Below are 19,794 nucleotides of genomic sequence, written 5' to 3' on the forward strand. Positions count from 1 at the left end.
TAGTGGTTGCTTAGATAAAATGAAAATGTTCTTTATTTTTAACTTTTAGAAAAATATAATCATGTTTGGTAAAAAAAGAAAGATTATAAGAAATATCAAACTATTTGTTTTTTCTTCTTGCACTGTTCCATTGCAATCGCATAACTGTAAACCTGAGAGTTGATAACGTAACCAAGGGCAGCAAATTCTGGAAAAGATTAACACAACATGATTTTGTGTTGAGGATAAGCTACATTTTAAATTTTTAATTTTTGCACAAAGCCAACAATTTTCGTACGAGGAGGGTTAGTTGATATCATTGACACCCCACCCTCTCCAGTACTTGACTGGTAGTTATTTTATTGAGCCTGAAAGGACAAAAGGTAAAGCTGACCTAGGTGGGATGTAAATCTAACATGTGCCGGAAAGAATGCCACCAAGAATTTTGTCTGAAATTACTAAAGGTTCGGTCACTTTGTTACCTTAATAATAATTCTTTCTACTATAGGCACATCATCATCATCGTTTAACGTCCGCTTTCCATGCTAGCATGGGTTGGACGATTTTGACTGAGGGCTGACGAACCAGATGGCTGCACCAGGTTCCAATCTTGATTTGACAGAGTTTCTACAGCTGGAAGTTCTGAAATTTTGTGGGAGGATGCTAATCAGTTATGACCCCTGTACTCAAACTGGTACTTAATCTATTGACCCTTAAAGGATGAAAGTCGACTTTGGCAGAATTTGATTTCATAATGTCATGATGAACAAAATGCTGCTAAGCTTTTTGTCCAGTGTACCAATGGTTCTGCTATAAAAACAATGATAACTGCTTTACACCATAGTACAAGGCCTGACATTTTGGGGGAGGGCAAATGTTGGCCCCGACAGGATCTGAATTTAGTATAAAGCTAGAAAAAGTGCAGCTAAGCATTTTATCCAGTGTGCTAACAATTCTGCCAGCTCACCACACCATCATCATCTTCATTCAACATCAGTTTTCCATGCTGGCATGGGTTAGACAGGGGGAGCTGCACTGGGTTTCAATCTGATTTGGATATAGTTTCTACAGCTGGATACCCTTCCTAATGTCCACCACTCCACAGTGTAGTGGGTGCTTTTTACATGCCAGTTACAGAACACCAGCATTGGCCACAGCTATGATCTCACTTCACTTGACAGGTCTTCTCAAGCACGGCATATTGGTGAAGGAATCAGTCACTCGTCACTACTTCCATAAAGCACAATGCTCAAAGGGTGCATTTTACATGCTACCAGCATAGGAGCCAGTTACAAGACACTGGCATTGGCCAGGTCTACAATTTCATTTGGCTTGATGGGCTTCTCAAGCACATATCACCACATCATCATCATCATCGTTTAACATCCGCTTTCCATGCTAGCATGGGTTGGACGGTTCGACCGGGGTCTGGGAAGCCAGGAGGCTGCACCAGACTCCAGTCTGATCTGGCAGTGTTTCTACAGCTGGATGCCCTTCCTAACACCAACCTCTCCGTGAGTGTAGTGGGTGCTTTTTACGTGCCAGGGAAGGCTGGCAACGGCCACGAATGGTTGGTGCTTTTTACATGCCACCGGCATGGAAGCCAGTCAAGGCGGCGCTGGCATCGGCCACGTACAGAAGGTGGGAGGCCACAAATAATTGATTATGAATAAGGTCATTTATATTTTTCAATGGACTTTGATAACTTCTCAAAAATGCTAGACAGGGCTTACTAGAAAGTAATAGTGTGCTGGGAGCAGGGTCATTGTCAATCTATTTCTGTTTTGTATAATTTAGTGACAGAAAAGTCTGGTTATGCCCTAGGGCTTTTGCAGGTTCTCTGAGAGGAAGACACACTATGCCTAGGGCCTTCACAGACAGATAACATTTTGCGGTAGCAAGATTGTGCATAATGTTTAGTACTCCCATCAGAATGGTGAAGAACAGAAGAGATAATATCAGTAAAGACAGGAAGAGTGACATGTGAAAATGTGGTGGGTCTTGAGAAATGTAAAGAATTGAAATCTCTTACCATTCAGTTGAACCAATAATTCACAAATAGGAACTTTTATTGTTTCTATGAATTCTACAAAAGAGAAAACAGCATTTTAAGAAGAATTTAAAATAAGCATTTTCATAAATCTGTTAAAGGGGCAAAACATAAACTACATGACCATCTAACAAGCCAATGGAAGCACCATGATCATCCAAGAGGACAATAAAATCATTTTCTAGGGGTAGTTTGGAATTTAGCTTTGCAACCAAAGAGATCACAGTTCAAACTCAGCACACAACTGGGAAAATGCCTTCAACTGTGGCCTTGTATTGATCAATGCCTCGTAATGAAATTTAGAAAAGGGAAATTTGGAGAAAGTTTCTCATATCATCATCATTTAGCGTCCGCTTTCCGTGCTAGCATGGATTGGACGGTTCGACTGGGGTCTGGCAAACCAGAAGGCTGCACCAGACTCCAGTCTGATCTGGCAGAGTTTCTACAGCTGGATGCCCTTCCTAACGCCAACCACTCTGAGAGTGTAGTGGGTGCTTTTACATGCCACCGGCATGGGGGCCAGTCAGGCAGTACTGGCAATGACCTCGCTCAAATTTTTTTTTTTTTTACACATGCCAACGGCACAAGCGCCAGTAAGGCGAAGCTGGTAATGATCACACTCGAATGGTGTCTTTTATGTGCTACTGGCACGGAAGCCAGTTAGCCGCTCTGTCAACGATCACGTTTGTGCCCGTCATCGAATTTCACTTTGATTTTGATTATATATATATATATACTCTTTTACTCTTTTACTTGTTTCAGTCATTTGACTGCAGCCATGCTGGAGCACCGCCTTTAGTCGAGCAAATCGACCCCTGGACTTATTCTTTGTAAGCCCAGTACTTATTCTATCGGTCTCTTTTGCCAAACCGCTAAGTGACGGGGATGTAAACACACCAGCATCGGTTGTCAAGCAATGCTAGGGGGACAAACACAGATACACAAACACACACATATATATATATATATACATATATATGACAGGCTTCTTTCAGTTTCCGTCCACCAAATCCACTCACAAGGCATTGGTCGGCCCGGGGCTATAGCAGAAGACACTTGCCCAAGATGCCACGCAGTGGGACTGAACCCGGAACCATGTGGTTGGTAAGCAAGCTACTTACCACACAGCCACTGAGGCTGTGCAGTTGAGAGGTTCAATTCCCAATCCCATAGCTTCATGCTCAGTTCCTATAAATGATACCCGTTGTCTACCTTAGCTTGACCAATGCCTTGTGAGTGGATTTGGAAGAAGGAAACTGAAAGAAGCTTGTTGCATATGTGTATGTGTGTGTGTCTTTGTCCCCTAGCACCACTTGACAGCTGGTGTAGGTGTGTGTACATTCTCATAACTTAGCAGTTCAGCAAGAGAGACTGATAAGTTTTTTTGTGTGTTTGTTGACATTTACACTTTTCCCCAAATCCCTCAGCTATCTGCATTTTCAGATTCCTCTGGAATTAAATACTTGAAAACCATTGGCGATAGGAAGATTATCATCATCATCATCATCATCATCCATTTGGCCATAAAAATCCTGCATCAATTACCTCCCTTGATAATATAGACTAGCATGTGGAACAAATGAATAAACATAATGTCACTAAAAGACTACATGGTCATGGCTGGATTTCTTGAGCTATATGTCTGCTTAATCAAAATTGAACAAGGAGAAACCATCTAAACAACAATAAAAATAGTGAAATAAATCAAAGAATTGATTGAAATCTTGAAATTATTGTGTAAATCATTTAATATACATACCACATGGTTCTGGTAATAGTATCACAAAAAAGGAAAAGGAGCCAGCAGAGGTGTTATGAAAATGAAAACAAGAAATATTTCAGTCAATATATGAGAATTTGTGATTCTCAAAAGCAAAAAATTTACTGCTTAAAGAATATAATTGAATAAAGCAAAAAATATCAATGACATACACAGTCATTCCTAATATTCTCTAACAGTATTTTGTCTACAGTGAAGAACACCTTATTTCTAATTTGTATAATTCCTCACATAAATACTAGACTTCATCATCATCATCATCATTGTTTAACGTCCACTTTCCATGCTATCACGGGTTGGTTGGTTCGACCGGGGTGTGGGAAGCCAGGAGGCTGCACCAGGCCCAGTCTGATCTGGCAGTGTTTCTACAGCTGGATGCCCTTCCTAATGCCAACCACTCCGTGAGTGTAGTGGGTGCTTTTTACATGCCACCAACACAGGTACCAGCCAAGGTTGGTAGTGGCCACGATCGGTTGGTGCTTTTTACGTGCCACCGGCACAGAGGCCAGTCAAGGCGGTGCTGGCAACGGCCACATTTGGATGGTTCTTTTATGTGCCACCAGCACGTAAAAGTATTGGGCCATCAATACTTGGAGGCTGTCCTCATGGTGGCCAGTTTCAGTACCATTTTCAAAGGCTGGATTGTTGCAGTGTGCAGCGACATCTGTTTGGTGGTCAAGTAAATGGCCACCTCTTGGAATTGTTTAGCATTGCTCATTTGGTCCATCAACTCTTGTCCCTTTTGTATGTGCTAACTCTCAAGCCATTACTAAGGAAGTTGAATGATTTGAAGGGCATCCCATGCAAACTAGGATGCAGATGGTGCGTGTTCACTTATGTAGACGACATCACCATTGCAGTGTTGGGCAGCTTGGAAATCAAGACGATCAGCGCTACCTTAAGGGAGTACAAAATGGTGAGAAGAACAAAGATCAATGAGGACAAGTCGGTGAGCCTCCAGCTTGGCACCTGGAGAGACAGGTCTATGCCAACCAACAGTGTTGTAGGGCACTGGACAGAAGGACCAGTTAAATTGCTTGGGGTCTGCAGATGGACAAGAACTGGGGAGAGGTAATAAGCAATGTGGCCAGTCTCACCCAGAAATGGCAGAGAGGAAGCTATCCTTGAAGGGTTGGGCAAAGGTGGAAATGTGTATATTGCTTCCGTCATCTACTACCACCTGACCATCCTCTATTGCCCTGCTTCAAGGTCGATCAAGTTGGAGTGCTTGTTCTTCCAGTTTGTGTGAGAGGGACGTGTTCTGCTCATCATACAGTCCATCTGCTGTCAATAGCCGCTGAGTGGAGAACTGAGCATGCCACAGCTAATGATGTGCAGACATACACTGCGGTTGCAACATCTCCAGCATTTTCTTATCAGTGAGTGGGTGTGATCGCTGTTTGTCAGACAGGATTTTCCGCAACTTGTCTTATTGTTGGAGCTACAGTCCTAGATCAAGTGTAGACCAAGAAAGGGTGCTTGGCACCTGGAGTGTCAGGAAGCACTCACAGCCCTCTGCCAGTTGGGTAATGAAGTTCCACAATGGATTTCTATAGGGGATTAGGGACATACAAGAGTGACGATGTGCTCGGGGAAACTTTGGCCAATGAATGGGATCTATTAGCTGGTGTTTTCTGGAGGACTTTCAGACCAGGGCCTATTGATAATTTCCAGAAATTCCTAGCCTGGCAGTGCTACCAGGGAGTTCTGCCAGTTCAAGACAAGCTCTACAGACACAAAAGTGCTGACCGAGATGTCACAGAGTAGCGAAACCATCTAGCATGCACTCATCTAGTGTCCAGGCATGACTGACCTGTTAACTTTTGTCGAACAGCTACTGATGTGTGTAGGACAGATCCTGTTATCAGCCAAGTTCATCATGAAGATCGCCCCGCTACCTTCTTTTGGCCAGAAAAGAAAGGCAGTTTTCTTCTCTGTCTGGTGGCTTATAGTGAAGGAGGTAGTGTGGTGGACAAGACTGATGGACTGAAGACAGATACCTTCTTCTTTGGCCAATCCCTCATTGACTTTTTCAAGTTCCACTTGAAAAGGAAAGTGAGGGTGGAGAGAGAAGTGAATGTGGACAAGATGGCCCGTGTGAATGAGCCTACACAGAACATTCACTTGAAAACCAGAGAAGTTGAGAAGGGAAGAAGCAACTGCTGAAGTACTCCTGACATTTGGGGTAACCAGGATGTGTGGGGCTCCTCAGTTGCCCGTGAGAGAAGCTACCCTGTTTTGGGGAATTTTTATTGTTTAATTTTATAGTTAATTGTTATTGTTATTTATTTTAAACATGATATTGTGCCAAACCCCACTTAACCCCTGCGATGTATTGTCCTTCTTTGGTTTGTGTTCAGCTCTTGTGACCAATAAAAAGAACATTATAATAATAATAATAATAATAGTTTCTGATTTAGGCACAAATCCAGTGATTTTGAGTGGAAGGATTTAGCTGAGAGCATTGACCCACAATACTTATTTTATTGGCCCTGAAATAATGAAAGGCAAAGGTGACTTTGTAAGGTTTGAACTCAGAGTGTAAAAGCCACAAGAACTACTGCAAGGTATTTTCCCCAATAATAAAAACAATCAAGGGATGTAAAACAAACAACTTTGGATTAGTTTGGGATGAAATTAGTAAACTTACCCAGCTCTGGCTTGGGTGATTGATTGCTGGGGTCATCTCCATCAATCTGGGGGGAAAAAAACGGAATGTGTAAACAATAGGTCATCCAAAATGCAATACATCTGTCTACAAGACACAAATACACACATGTACCAGAAGAATATAATATCCAATAGGCTTTTGCCCCTCTTTATGTTAAGTTGAATCATTGATGCTGGTATGGGTTGAATGATTTGACAGTTTCCAACAGGTTCAAAGACTGCACCAGCTTCAGTCTCTGCTTGGACATAGTTTCTACAGCTGGATGCTCTTTGTAACACCAACTATTTTAGAGGGTGTACTGGGAACATCTTGTCATGGCACCAGCACTAATGAAGTTACCTTGTAATTTGCAAGACCATGAACACAGAGAGATGCAGTTTTTTGCTAGATGTGGGATTGAAATATAAGAGAAGGGTCCAGAGGAGAACAGGTAAAGGAGCTACATAGCTACTAATACCTTAAAAGATAGGGTGGGGACAATGGAGTTGGAGCTGGGAAGAGATAAAAATAGCCATAATGAAGTGTCTGGGTGAACCCATAAGGTGCAAGACATCATGAGTTTTGGTGAAAGCTTTTCAGCTCAGAATTGTCAAAGGATGGAATTTGTTTGGTCTGAGAAATTTATAAATAATTTAATATGAAAAACTGAAAACAATTTATAATAAAATTGATGTCATACTTCAACAGTAGCCAATGTTACCAAATTGTTGCCAACTCCAGGATCAAGACAAGTTGCTGTGGAGAAACAAGAAAGAGAACCATTTAGTAGTTGCTACATAGATGTAGATATAGACATATACATACATATATCAGACACAAATACACACACACACATTCATCATATGACAAGCAATTTTACAAGAATACATTTACCATCAAGTAAACTTTTGCTTACATACAATAATTATAACTGAACATTTTATTCAATTTTTTGCTGCTTTTGCAGAAATGATAATATGAAGGTGACTTTTTTTAAAAATAACAGAAACATCAACTTAAAATAAAATTAAATAAAACAAATTTACAATAAATATATGCTATTCTTTTTAATTTAAAAGGCGGTGAGCTGGCAGAATCGTTAGCATGCCAGGTGAAATGCTTAGCGGTATTTCGTCTGTCGTTACGTTCTGAGTTCAAATTCCGCCAAGGTCGACTTTGCCTTTCATCCTTTCGGGGTCGATGTAATCGACTTAATACCTATGTCTGTCCTTGTTTGTCCCCTCTATGTTTAGCCCCTTGTGGGTAATAAAGAAATAGGTATTTCGTCTGTCGTTACGTTCTGAGTTCAAATTCCGCCAAGGTCGACTTTGCCTTTCATCCTTTCGGGGTCGATTAAATAAGTACCAGTTACGCATTGGGGTCGATGTAATCGACTTAATCCATTTGTCTGTCCTTGTTTGTCCCCTCTTTGTTTAGCCCCTTGTGGGCAGTAAAGAAAAATATGTGCTATTCTTGTTAATTCTATCAACAGAATTGCAATGTAGTCCATGGAAAATCTCTCTCTACAAAACTCCAACTTCTCCCAACTCTGTCATTTACTCCCTGTTCCCACCCACCCATACTGATATTTACCTATTTCTTTATTACCTACAAGGGGCTAAACATAGAGGGGACAAACAAGGACAGACAAACGGATTAAGTCGATTACATCGACCCCGAAAGGATGAAAGGCAAAGTCGACCTCGGCGGAATTTGAACTCAGAACGTAGCAGCAGACAAAATACCGCTAAGCATTTCGCCCGGCGTACTAACGATTCTGCCAGCTCGCCCCATACTGATATTTACCATCGGCCACCTCTTCGTTCTTGTTCTATTCATCTTTCCACCCATATCTAACCATCAGTCACCCTCTTATCACACTCTTATAAAACTTGTTCATACAACTTGCCCTATCTTCAGTCCATATTTTCTCTTATGCTCACCAAACATAAAACTGCCCCACCCCCACCCCCTCTATTACATCATAAAAAAAGCAACCAATACACATTGTAAAATGGTTGGCATAAAATCCATTCCAAAGCAGACACTTAAGCTTGGCACAGTCCTTGAACCCACTGGACCCGTCGATCCATCTAACCTATGCCAGCATGGAAATTGGATGTTACATCAAAAATCAAAAATCAAAAATCAAAATCAAATTCGATGACTGGCTTCCGTGCTAGCGAGGTGCAAAGAGCACCATACGAGTGTGATCATTGACAGAGCGGCTAACCGGCTTTCGTGCCGGTGGCACTTAAAAGGCGCCATTCGAGTGTGATCGTTACTGGCACTCGAGCCCCGTGCTAGTAGGGTATTAAGAGCACCATCCGAGCGTGATCGTTGCCAGAGTGGCTATCTGGCCTCCGTGCTGGTGGCACGGAAAAGACACCATTCGAGCGTAATCGTTACCAGTGGCATGCATAAAAGATTCGAGCGAGGTCATTGCCATTGCCGCCACGGAGGCCAGATAGCCGCTCTGGCAACGATCACGCTCGGATGGTGCTCTTAATACCCTACTAGCACGGGGCTTGAGTGCCAGTAATGCGACGCTGGTAACGATCACACTCGAATGGTGCCTTTTAAGTGCCACCACACGTAAAAGCCCCCACTACATTCTCGGAGTGGTTGGCGTTAGGAAGGGCATCCAGCTGTAGAAACTCTACCAGATCAAGATTGAAGCCTGGTGCAGCCATCTGATTCGCCAGCCCTCAGTCAAAATCGTCCAACCCATGCTAGCATGGAAAGCGGACGTTAAACGATGATGATGACATGAAGAGAGAGAGAGAGAGAGAGAGAGAGATGAAATCCTAATGAAACCTTACTTGGTGAAACATGTTTCACAATGCCCACATAACCAGTCTCTTCTTTCAGTTCGCGACAGGCAGATACTTCAGCTGTTTCATTCACATCGATCATCCCTGAAAATAAATAAAATGTCACATTAGCAATTAATTTTACTCATTGTTTGTTAGCTTCCTGTTTCTAGGAAGGTAATATTTCCTCATGGTTGGACACATTTTTATGGCAGATTGGAAATAAGGACATTGCTTGCATGATGGTTGTTTATAACCATCATATGATGCCAAGACAAGTACACACACACACACACACACACACACACACACACACACACACACAAACACATTTACATACATAAGGGGTTTCTTTCAGTTTCCACCCACTGGATCCACTCACAAGGCTTTGATCAACCTAGGGCTGCTGTGGAAGACTCTTGCCCAAGGTGCCACACAGTGGGATTGAACCTGAAACCATACGGTTGGGAAACACTTCTTAATCACACAGCTGAACCATCCTAGCAGTGTGACCTGATGATTGTGAGTAGCCGAGGACAGAAGTACAAACCACAGCCATCACTATAGCACCAACATCCCATCAAATACAGAATGCATGGTCAAGGTAGAACAGAGAATATTGGACAATATCAGTGATGGACAGTCCCACGGATAAGTTATCTGGAAAGCTGCTGTACCATGGCCTCATATGTTGTGCTCTCCTTGAAATTAAAATTTTTTTAAATCTCTTCAATAAATTGTAAATATAGTTAAAATACAAAATAAATATTAAAATTGAGAATACTTGTTTCTGCTATAACTTTACCATTATCAGAGAATTTCCATCAGAGGGATCATATAACCAGCAGACAGAGGAATACTTGTTTAGGGTAAGTTTACCCTAAGATCCAAGGACAAAACTGAATGAGAGCGAAACATGTTCTGAATTATCATTGTCTTCTTTCCAGCTCCTCTCACCCATTCTTATAAAATGCAGGTTAACCATGTGACTCCTCTATAACAAGACACTTGTGCTTGCCAATATATCATACTTTATTTAAGGATAGACTAATATATTTCAAGTAGGGAGGCACAACATTTTAATCTATTAAAATTTTATGTTTAATCAGGATAGAAAAAAACAATTGTTATCTTTGACATAATTCTGATAATGATAAGTAAGTAAGACAATTCATAAATCTAAATTAATTAAAAACAGAATCATCATCATCATCATCGTTTAATGTTCGCTTTCCATGCTAGCATGGGTTGGATGTATGACTGAGGGCTGGTGAACCAGATGGCTGCACCAGGCTTCAATCTTGATCTACAGCTCGATGCCCTTCCTAATGCCAACCACTCCGAGAGTGTAGTGGGTGTTTTTACGTGCCACTGGCATGGGGCTAGTCAGGCGGTACTGGCAACGACCTCGCTCGAATCTTTTAAACATGCCACCAGCACGGGTGCCAGTAAGGCGATGCTGGTAACGATCACTCTCGAATGGTGTTTTTTACGTGCCACTGGCACAGAGGCCAGATTGCCGCTCTGGCAATGATCACGCTCGGATGGTGCTCTTAATACCCTACTAGCGCAGGGTTCGAGTGCCAGTAGTGCGACGCTGGTAACGATCACGCTCGAATCTTTTACACATGCCACCGGCACAGGTGCCAGTAAGGCGAGGCTGGTAACGATCACACTCGAATGGTGTTTTTTACGTGCCACTGGCACGGAAGCCGGTTAGCCGCTCTGTCAACGATCACGCTTGTATGGTGCTCTTTGCACCCCTCTAGCACGGACGCCAAAATATGGTGAGAGGAAGGGAAGTAGACTAGTACTGTCTGGGTTACTGGGTTCCTGTTCAGTCTGGATTACTGGGCTATTGCATGTTTATTTTTGAGGAAAATATAAATATTAATGGAAGGAAAAAAGAAAAAAAAAGTGTCACTTACCAGCAGGAAACTCAATGGTACAGGTTCTAAGTGGAGGCCGATACTGTTTCACTAAGAGAATGCTGTCAAACTTTAGTGTTCGCTTGAGAACAGCAATCACACAAACAGCTGAAGATGATGTAGAGAGGTTTGAGGGTATTAACATATGATGGTATTAAAATATTAAAATTATGGTATTAAAATATGGTATTAAAATATTAAAATGATGGTATTAAAATATTAAAAATTAAAATATGATGGTATTAAAAGATGATGTAGAGAGATTTGATGGTATTAAAATATCATGTAACACAAGTGAATGCTAGATAAGTGAAGATATTTGGTTTAACTTATTTCTTTACTGCCCACAAGGGGCTAATCACAGAGGGGACAAAGAAGGACAGACAAAGGGATTAAGTCGATTATATCGACCCCAGTGCGTAACTGGTACTCATTTAATCGACCACGAAAGGATGAAAGGCAAAGTCGACCTCGGCGGAATTTGAGCTCAGAACGTAACGGCAGACGAAATACGGCTACGCATTTCGCCCGGCGTGCTAACGATTCTGCCAGCTCCTAACCTCACAAACAAAGAAGTTATGTACACAGCACTTGATCCTTAAGAACTATAGTGAATTTGAGATATTCTATTTAGGTTGTAACAGATAACACAAAGAAGAGAGGGCCAGTTTAACATCTATATCAGAAACAAAGGGGATGCTGGTGATAGGAAGGGAATCCAACATCTCATTTAACTTACAAAATAATGAAAAAGTAAACAATAAAATGACGAAAATTTGTGAGGAAATTTTGGGTTGGGACAGAGTTATGAGGGATGGCAGTTTATGTAGAAGAACAAGAAAAAGTGTTTAATAAGAACTTAGTGTAGGGGTGAGGTGACACTGTAGAAATCACAGATGGGTGAAAGGCAGAAGCATTAGGTGGTTTTTGATATGGATTAGACAAAACTTGGGGTAGCAGGCATTGCTAAAAATATAAGCTTGTGGTGACAGTGTATTTGGCAATGGATGGTCACTTTCTGAAGGTAATTTAAAATATGAGAGGAGCAAAACAAAAGGTATTTATATGAAGGAGTCTCCTTTTGGTAGAAGATTACAAGCAGAGAGACAGACAGACAAACAGAGAGAGAAATTACTCATTAAGTAATTTCAGGCTTGCGAAGATCTGTTAAGGCAAGTGAAATCGAAATTGATCAAAAATCAATGGAAATTGTAGTTGTGATACCACTGCCGGTGGCATGTAAAAGAACCATCCGAATGTGGCCGTTGCCAGCACCGCCTCGACTGGCCTCCGTGGCGGTGGCACGTAAAAAGCATCAACCAATAATGGCCGTTGCCAACCTTGCCTGGCACCTGTGCCGGTGGTACGTAAAAAGCACCCACTACACTCACGGAGTGATTGGCGTTTCCTTATGGGGTTTTCCATTTAATCAGGATTTTAAAAATCAATAAACCAATTCCTTAAAGCATTTCCCAATAAAATTGGCTACACCCCATTTTCAAACATAACTTTTATCAATTTTGATGTATTTTGTTCAAACTTGATGTCAGCATTACTTAAGACTCATGGGATCTTTGACTGCTTTAAGTTCTCGAAAAACGAAAAAAAAAAATCGATGAGTGGAAAAAAACTCGATAAACCGATTCTTTATGGGATTTCCCAATCAAGTTGTCTGCAACTCATTTTCAGCCAAAAGTTTACGAATTTCAACGGATTTTGCTCAAATTTGACATCGATGTTAATTAGTTTGGTTCGAAATAAAGAACTTGATTAGCTTAATAATCCTAAAAAGAGATATGGTGGTGGTGTTGGTGAATGGTGGTGGTGAGATAATTCAAAGGTAACCATGGGATACGTACACTTGGAGCATTCAAGTCTGAACGAGTAATTTTCCTATAGAGACTGGGTCGCTCAATTTTAAGGTTTCAAAAATGATCTAAGGGTAAGCTTAAATAAGCAATGAGGGTATCAGAAGAATTGCCCAAGAAACTGCCACCAATCTGGAGCTCAGGAAAGAATGTGATTAATTGTAGGAATGAAATACAGTGACTACTGATAGACTGTAACAAAATGTAACTAATCACAGATGCAACCTGAGATACATTGAACTACAATGTGACAAATGATAGGCTGAAACAAAAATGACTAACCATCATCATCATCATCATCATCGTTTAACGTCCGCTTTCAATGCTAGCATGGGTTGGACGATTTTGACTGAGGGCTGGCAAACCAGATGGCTGCACCAGGCTCCAATCTTCACTTGGCAGAGTTTCTACAGTTGGATGCCCTTCCTAACACAAACCACTCCGAGAGTGTAGTGGGTGCTTTTAACGTGCCACCAGCATGGGGGCCAGTCAGGGGGTACTGGCAACGACCTCGCTCAAATCTTTTTACACATGCCACCAGCACAGGTGCCAGTAAGGCGACGTTGGTAACAATCACACTCGAATGGTGCACTTTTACGTGCCACCGGCACGGAAGCCAGTTGGCTGCTCTGGCAACAATCATGCTCGGATGGTGCTCTTGACACCCTACTAGCACGGGCACAAGTGCCAGTAAATAAGCTAAATCTATCTCAAAAGAAAAAGACATGCTTAAGGATAAAAATCAACTGACCTCGTTCCGAAGTTTTGTCATTGACAACTCGACTTACTGTTTCCCATGTTCTAGTAGAGAAAAAAATAAAATTGTCAATTTATGTAAAAATCAGTTTACAATGAAAATAAGCACCACAGGTAGGGGTGTGTGGTGGTGAAACACATCTGCTATTATAGCCCCAAGCAGACCAGGAAGATGTGATATCCAATGAATGGTATGGCAGCGTTATAGTCAACTGTTACAAGTGTAAAGGAGAAAGATGTAATTACAGAGGAGGTCTTGTACATTACGGAAAGGATTATAAATCAATTAATTAGGAAAAGAGCCTAGATAAAATGCAGTTTTATTTTATCAACCTAAAAGAAATGAAAGGAAAAGTTGACCTCAGTGAGATTTCATCTTAGGACGTAGAGAACTGAAAAAAAGAAATAGCACAAAGCATTTTTACTGATGCTGTAACAATTCTGCCAATCATCATCATCATCATTTAATGTCCACTTGTGCATGTCTTGCACAAGTGAAATGGAATTTGTTGTGGATGATTTTCTAGGGTTGGGTTCCCTTCCTGTCACCAACATACACGTTCCCATGCAAGGTTATATTTCTCTGTGGTTAGAATTGTTTTTTCATGGGAGATTGGAAAGAAACGATGCTTATTACTGATCGTCATGCAATCTCCAGATATGGACATGCACACACATACACTCATACATCATCATCAAGACCTGTTGAAGCAAGTGAAATCGAAATTGATAAAAAATCAATGGAAATTGTAGTTGTGATACCAGTGCCGATGGCATGTAAAAGAGCTATCCAAACGTGGCCGTTGCCAGCGCCGCCTCGACAGGCCTCCATGCCGGTGGCACGTAAAAACCACCAACCGATTGTGGCCGCTGCCAGCCTCCCCTGGCACCTGCGCCGGTGGCACGTAAAAAGCACCCACTACACTCACAGAGTGGTTGGCGTTAGGAAGGGCATCCAGCTGTAGAAACACTGCCAGATCAAACTGAGCCTGGTGCAGCCTCCTATCTTTCCAGACCCCGGTTGAACCGTCCAACCCATGCTAGCATGGAAAGCGGACGTTAAACGATGATGATGATGATGATGATGATGATGATTCTGTGCTAGCACAGGTTAAATGGTTTGACAGAATCCAACTAGTTAGAGGGCTGAGTTGATTTCCAATGTCTGCTTTAGCAAGGTTTTTGATGTTAGATGTCCTTCCTAATTCCAACCATTTTGTAGAGTGTACTGGATGCTTTTCATGTGGTACCAGCAGCAGAGATCACCAAGTAACTCGCAAAACAAGATCCTCTCAAATGAGTGAGGGAGCAGTATTGAGGGTGTTTTTTTATCATGTGTTGAGAGGCTAATGTAGGAAACGACAGGAGATGCATGGTTACTTCAGCAGAAAAGGGGAACGGATAGTGAAGATGGGTGTTAAGGTTTATCCTCGAGGTACAAAGATGGTAAATATAAGAGAGAATAGGGACAGCGGACCGAGAGTGGCTTGATCGGTCGTTAAGTTGAGCAGTGTGAGGGTGACAGACAGTAGAAATGAAGTCAGAGGTGAATGTAGTGAATGATGAACATGAAAGGAGGTATGGACAGTGATGCACCTCAGTTTGTAGGGAAAGTGAAGGAAAATAGGAAGTGATAGGAGATAATACGTAAAGGCGAACTGAAGAACAACAGTATAATGGAATAGGAAGATGAAGGGGAAGTGTGGTGGGGATAGAAGTAACAGTGCAAAAAAAAAAACAGAAAAAAAACCCCAGAGATTAGAGGCATTCAGGATGGATGTGGTGGGTTACAATAAAAAGTGTGGGTAGGATTTTGATAGGGGACATGAGAGTGTTTGAGGGAAAGGGGTGTTCAATGGATGATGATGATGTGAGTGCAAAGTGGGTGAGAAAAGAAGTGGTCCTAAGAAGAGGCTCTTTACACTGTCGTTAGTTCTGTTTTAATAAACAGTTTCAGATCAAATCATTAGCTAGACAGATACAACTCCGAAATGTGTTTATTTCATTCTAGATTATTCAAAATATATAAAAAAAAATTTGGAGAGTTTGACTCAAATCTTGTTCATGACGGGTAATATTTGCTACCACAGCCAGCCATAAAATACAATTGTCAGCTAGTCAAACAGAGTTACGTCCCTTGTTTAATTCTTTCAATCCTAGCCTGTCTCAGACAGTTCGTTGCTCTATGATAGTAATAAATAGATGTTTATTGGAGGTGTTAAATTTGAAAGATTCACACAAATACAGAGAAACAAGAAGAGAGATGAGAAAGGAAAAGAAAAGGAAAAAAGGAAGGTGGGGAGGGTAAAAAAGTAGAAAATAGAGGGGAGGGGGCAATGGGCCACGTATCCCAGAACAAGTAGGGTGCTCAGTCATGTCCTCCCCCTGGTAATGACCATGATGGTGTTGCAACAGAGAATGACCAGTGACACTTGCTGCAGTAGCTGCTCCATCTCACAGGGTTCAATTCTCAGGCAGGCCACTGTTATCCCAATTTTGCAGAGGAAATCTCTGAGAGTATTAGATTAGGATGGGCAAAGTTCAGAGAACTCCTACCTTTGTTGGTAACAAAGGGCCGTTCACTCAGAGTGGCAGCAGACTGTATGATGCCTGTGCATGAACAGCCATGCTACATGGCAGTGAAACATGGGCTCTGACAACTGAGGGCACGTGTGGTCTTGTAAGAAATGAAGCAAGAATACTCCACCAAATGTATAATGTCAGTGTGCATGCACGACAGTGTAAGTGTCCTGAGAGAAACGTTGGACATACGAAGCATCGGATGTGGTGTGCAACTGAGACAACTGCGTTGGTATGGTCATGTGAGTGTATGGATGAAGACAACTGTGCAAAGAAGTGCCACGCCCTAACAGTGGAGGGAACCTGTGGAAGAGGTAGACCCAAGAAAACATGGGATGAGGTGGTGAAGCATGACCTTCGAATGTTGGGCCTCACAGAGGCAGTGACAAATGTCTGAGGCCTTTGGAGATATGCCATGCATGAGAAGACTCGGCAAGCCCAAATGAGATCAGAGTCGCGGCTGATCCCAGTGTCATTTAACTGGCCCTTAAAAGCACCCTTTAATTGTTGGGTAATATGCTGCATTTGTGATAACCTGTTGAACCGAGTGAAATCATAGTCGTGGACGATACCAGTGGTCTGACTGGCACCATTCGTGTGTTGGTCCTCATGGGAGCAGTGACATCAAGCCGAGTAAGATTGTAGTTATAGCCGATGCCAGTGTCGCGTTGAAAGTACCCTGTTGAAGGTACCCTTCAATCATTGGGTGATACACTGTTCTTGTGAAGACCTGCTGTACCAAATAAAATCATAGTTGTTGCTAATGCCAGTGCCGTTTGACTGGTACCCATGCCAGTGGATGTAAAAAGCACCATTCAAGAGCTGGGCCCCATGGAAGCAGTGACAGGTGACCAAGACCTTTGGCGATATACCATGCTTGTGTAGGCCTGTCAAGCCATGTCTGACTGTAATTGTAGCCAATGCTGGTGTCAGGTCAAAGGCACCCATGCTGGTGGAATGTAAAAAGCACCCACTACACTCTCGGAGTGGTTGGCGTTAGGAAGGGCATCCAGCCGTAGAAACCTTGCCAAGTCAGATTGGACCCTGGTGAAGCTTCCCAGCTTTCAATCAAACCGTCCAACCCATGCTAGCATGGAAAGTGGATGTTAAACGATGATGATGATGTCTGTATGTGTGTGCGTGTGTGTGTATCATCATCCTCATCATTTAACGTCCGTTTTCCATGCTAGCATGGGTTGGACGGTTCGACCGGGGTCTGGGAAGCCAGGAGGCTGCACCAGGCTCCAGTCTGATCTGGCAGTGTTTCTACAGCTGGATGCCCTTCCTAATGCCAACCACTCCGTGAGTGTAGTGGGTGCTTTTTACGTGCCACCGGCACGGGGGCCAGAGGAGACTAGCAAACAGCCACAATCGGTTGGTGCTTTTATGTGTCACCGACACGGACGCTAGTCAGGGCGGCGCTGCCCTAACCACTGGGCCTTCCATAGTTGTACGATTTTCTTTTTCGTAAAATTCGCACAAAACCCTTTTGTGAGTTTGTTAATTCCTAGTCACCACTGTTTTATCCTCACTGCCACTGTTGTAATCCTTAGATTGTCATAATGCCCACTTCAGTACGGCAGTATAATTGTTAGGCCTGTAAAGACACGACTATCTAATCTATGACCGTCTACCTCATACTCTCTCTTGACACTGACTGACATCACTTTATTATAGTGACTAGCACATACCATTCGTCACATGGGAAGGATGTATCATTATTGTTACTATCCCCATAACAGTTGGATATTTAAATAAACATTAAACTGTGATTGTCATCACAATAAGGTCCCTGAAAATAAATAGTATTGCATCTTTGCTTATTCTACTAAAGTACATCTTTGGATGGAAAGGGTCACTGAAGAGGTCTCAGGTGGGTGACAAAAGATTTCCAGACAATGGACATAGGATAAAATAAGAACAGTAATTGAAGAGTGGAGAATGAATATATAGTGTGTGTGTTTATTTGGCAGACATAAAAAGATGTTTATACTGAAACTAGCACTATGACCCGGCAATGTATGCATATACAGCTGTGTGCATGCGCATATACACGCAAATACTGTCCAAATCTCTGACCAATCACATACAGCTAGCTGGCATTCAATTGGCGTATCAAGTTTCGGGCATTTTGATTGGGTTTTGGATAGAAAATTCACAAAAAAGTCACTTCTATTGATTTTTTAATGGCTTTGTGGGGTGACTGGGGAAATGTAAAGATGTGCATGACCACCCTTGGACGGTTTTCAATGACCATAGAAAGTGCGAGCCCTCTAACTGAAAAATTGTGGATTTGTATAAAGGACACGCACACAGACATTTTGCCGTTTATATATAGAGAGATATAACATATTTTCTTGTTTGTGAAATTCATTAGTAAGTATTGCCATCTCAACGAGTCGATAAAAGATATCTAAAAGATGCAAACCTTGTTTTTCCCTTGGGGTCAGAATAGGTAATTTTACGTAATGCCAACCAATCTCCTCGAGCGACTTCCTACAAGATAGAAAAGAAAAACACATTTTTTGTGGTTATTCCATTGAATAAATGTAAATATAGATTAAACACGCCCATATGGATAATTAAAATATGAGGGTGGAGTGAGTGACCTGGAGGACATTGAGATTCAGGACCATAAAATTAATCTAAAATTGACCAGGGAGAAAAACTAGAAATAGTTGATAGCTTCCATTACCTAGGCGACCAAGTCAGTAGTAGAGGCGGGTGTGTTGAAAGTGTAGCTGCTAGAGTAAGAATAGCCTGGGCAAAGTTCAGAGAGCTATTACCTCTGCTAGTGACAAAAGGCCTCTCGCTCAGAGTAAAAGGCAGACATGTGTATGAACAGCCATGCTACATGGCAGTGAAACATGGGCCGTGACTGCTGAGGATATGCGTAAGCTCACAAGAAATGAAGCCTGTATGCTCCGATGGATGTGTAATGTCAGTGTTCATATTCGACAGAGTGTAAGTACCTTGAGAGAAAAGTTGGACCTAAGAAGCATCAGTTGTGGTGTGCAAGAGAGACGTTTGCACTGGTATGGTCATGTGGCAAGAATGGATGAAGATAGTTGTGTGAAAAAGTGCCACACCCTAGCGGTTGAGGGAACCTGTGGAAGAGGTAGACCCAGGAAAACCTGGGACAAGGTGATGAAGCACAACCTTCGAACTTTAGGTCTCACCGAGGAAATGACTAGAGACCGAGACCTTTGGAAGTATGCTGTGCGTGAGAAGATCCAGCAGGACAAGTGAGACCATAACCCGTGGCCTCTGCCTGGGATGTAGCCAGTCCACTTATGCATACCTTTCCTTCTTGGGACACAAAACTACTTGTGAAGACCTGTTGAGGCAAGTGAAAATCAAAATCAAAATCAAAATCAAAATCGATCAACA

The 19,794-nt window shown here is 42.1% G+C and overlaps 1 protein-coding gene across 1 annotated transcript in view; it reads right to left on the reverse strand.

Moving 5' to 3' along the window:
* The window catches only part of LOC115210667 (ADP-sugar pyrophosphatase), a 22,222-nt gene continuing 2,428 nt past the window's right edge, over positions 1 to 19,794 (reverse strand). Inside the window, exons 2-10 of the mRNA XM_029779328.2 lie at positions 18,833 to 18,900; positions 13,820 to 13,869; positions 11,201 to 11,308; positions 9,282 to 9,377; positions 7,160 to 7,215; positions 6,460 to 6,505; positions 3,789 to 3,797; positions 2,012 to 2,065; positions 1 to 187 (exon numbers count right to left, since the gene is read on the reverse strand). Coding sequence (XP_029635188.1) covers positions 96 to 187; positions 2,012 to 2,065; positions 3,789 to 3,797; positions 6,460 to 6,505; positions 7,160 to 7,215; positions 9,282 to 9,377; positions 11,201 to 11,308; positions 13,820 to 13,869; positions 18,833 to 18,900 — 579 coding nt within the window. The 3' untranslated portion in view covers positions 1 to 95. The remainder of the gene's footprint in view (positions 188 to 2,011; positions 2,066 to 3,788; positions 3,798 to 6,459; positions 6,506 to 7,159; positions 7,216 to 9,281; positions 9,378 to 11,200; positions 11,309 to 13,819; positions 13,870 to 18,832; positions 18,901 to 19,794) is intronic.

The sequence above is a fragment of the Octopus sinensis genome, linkage group LG4 (assembly GCF_006345805.1).
Source record: "Octopus sinensis linkage group LG4, ASM634580v1, whole genome shotgun sequence".
Lineage (NCBI taxonomy): Eukaryota > Metazoa > Mollusca > Cephalopoda > Octopoda > Octopodidae > Octopus > Octopus sinensis.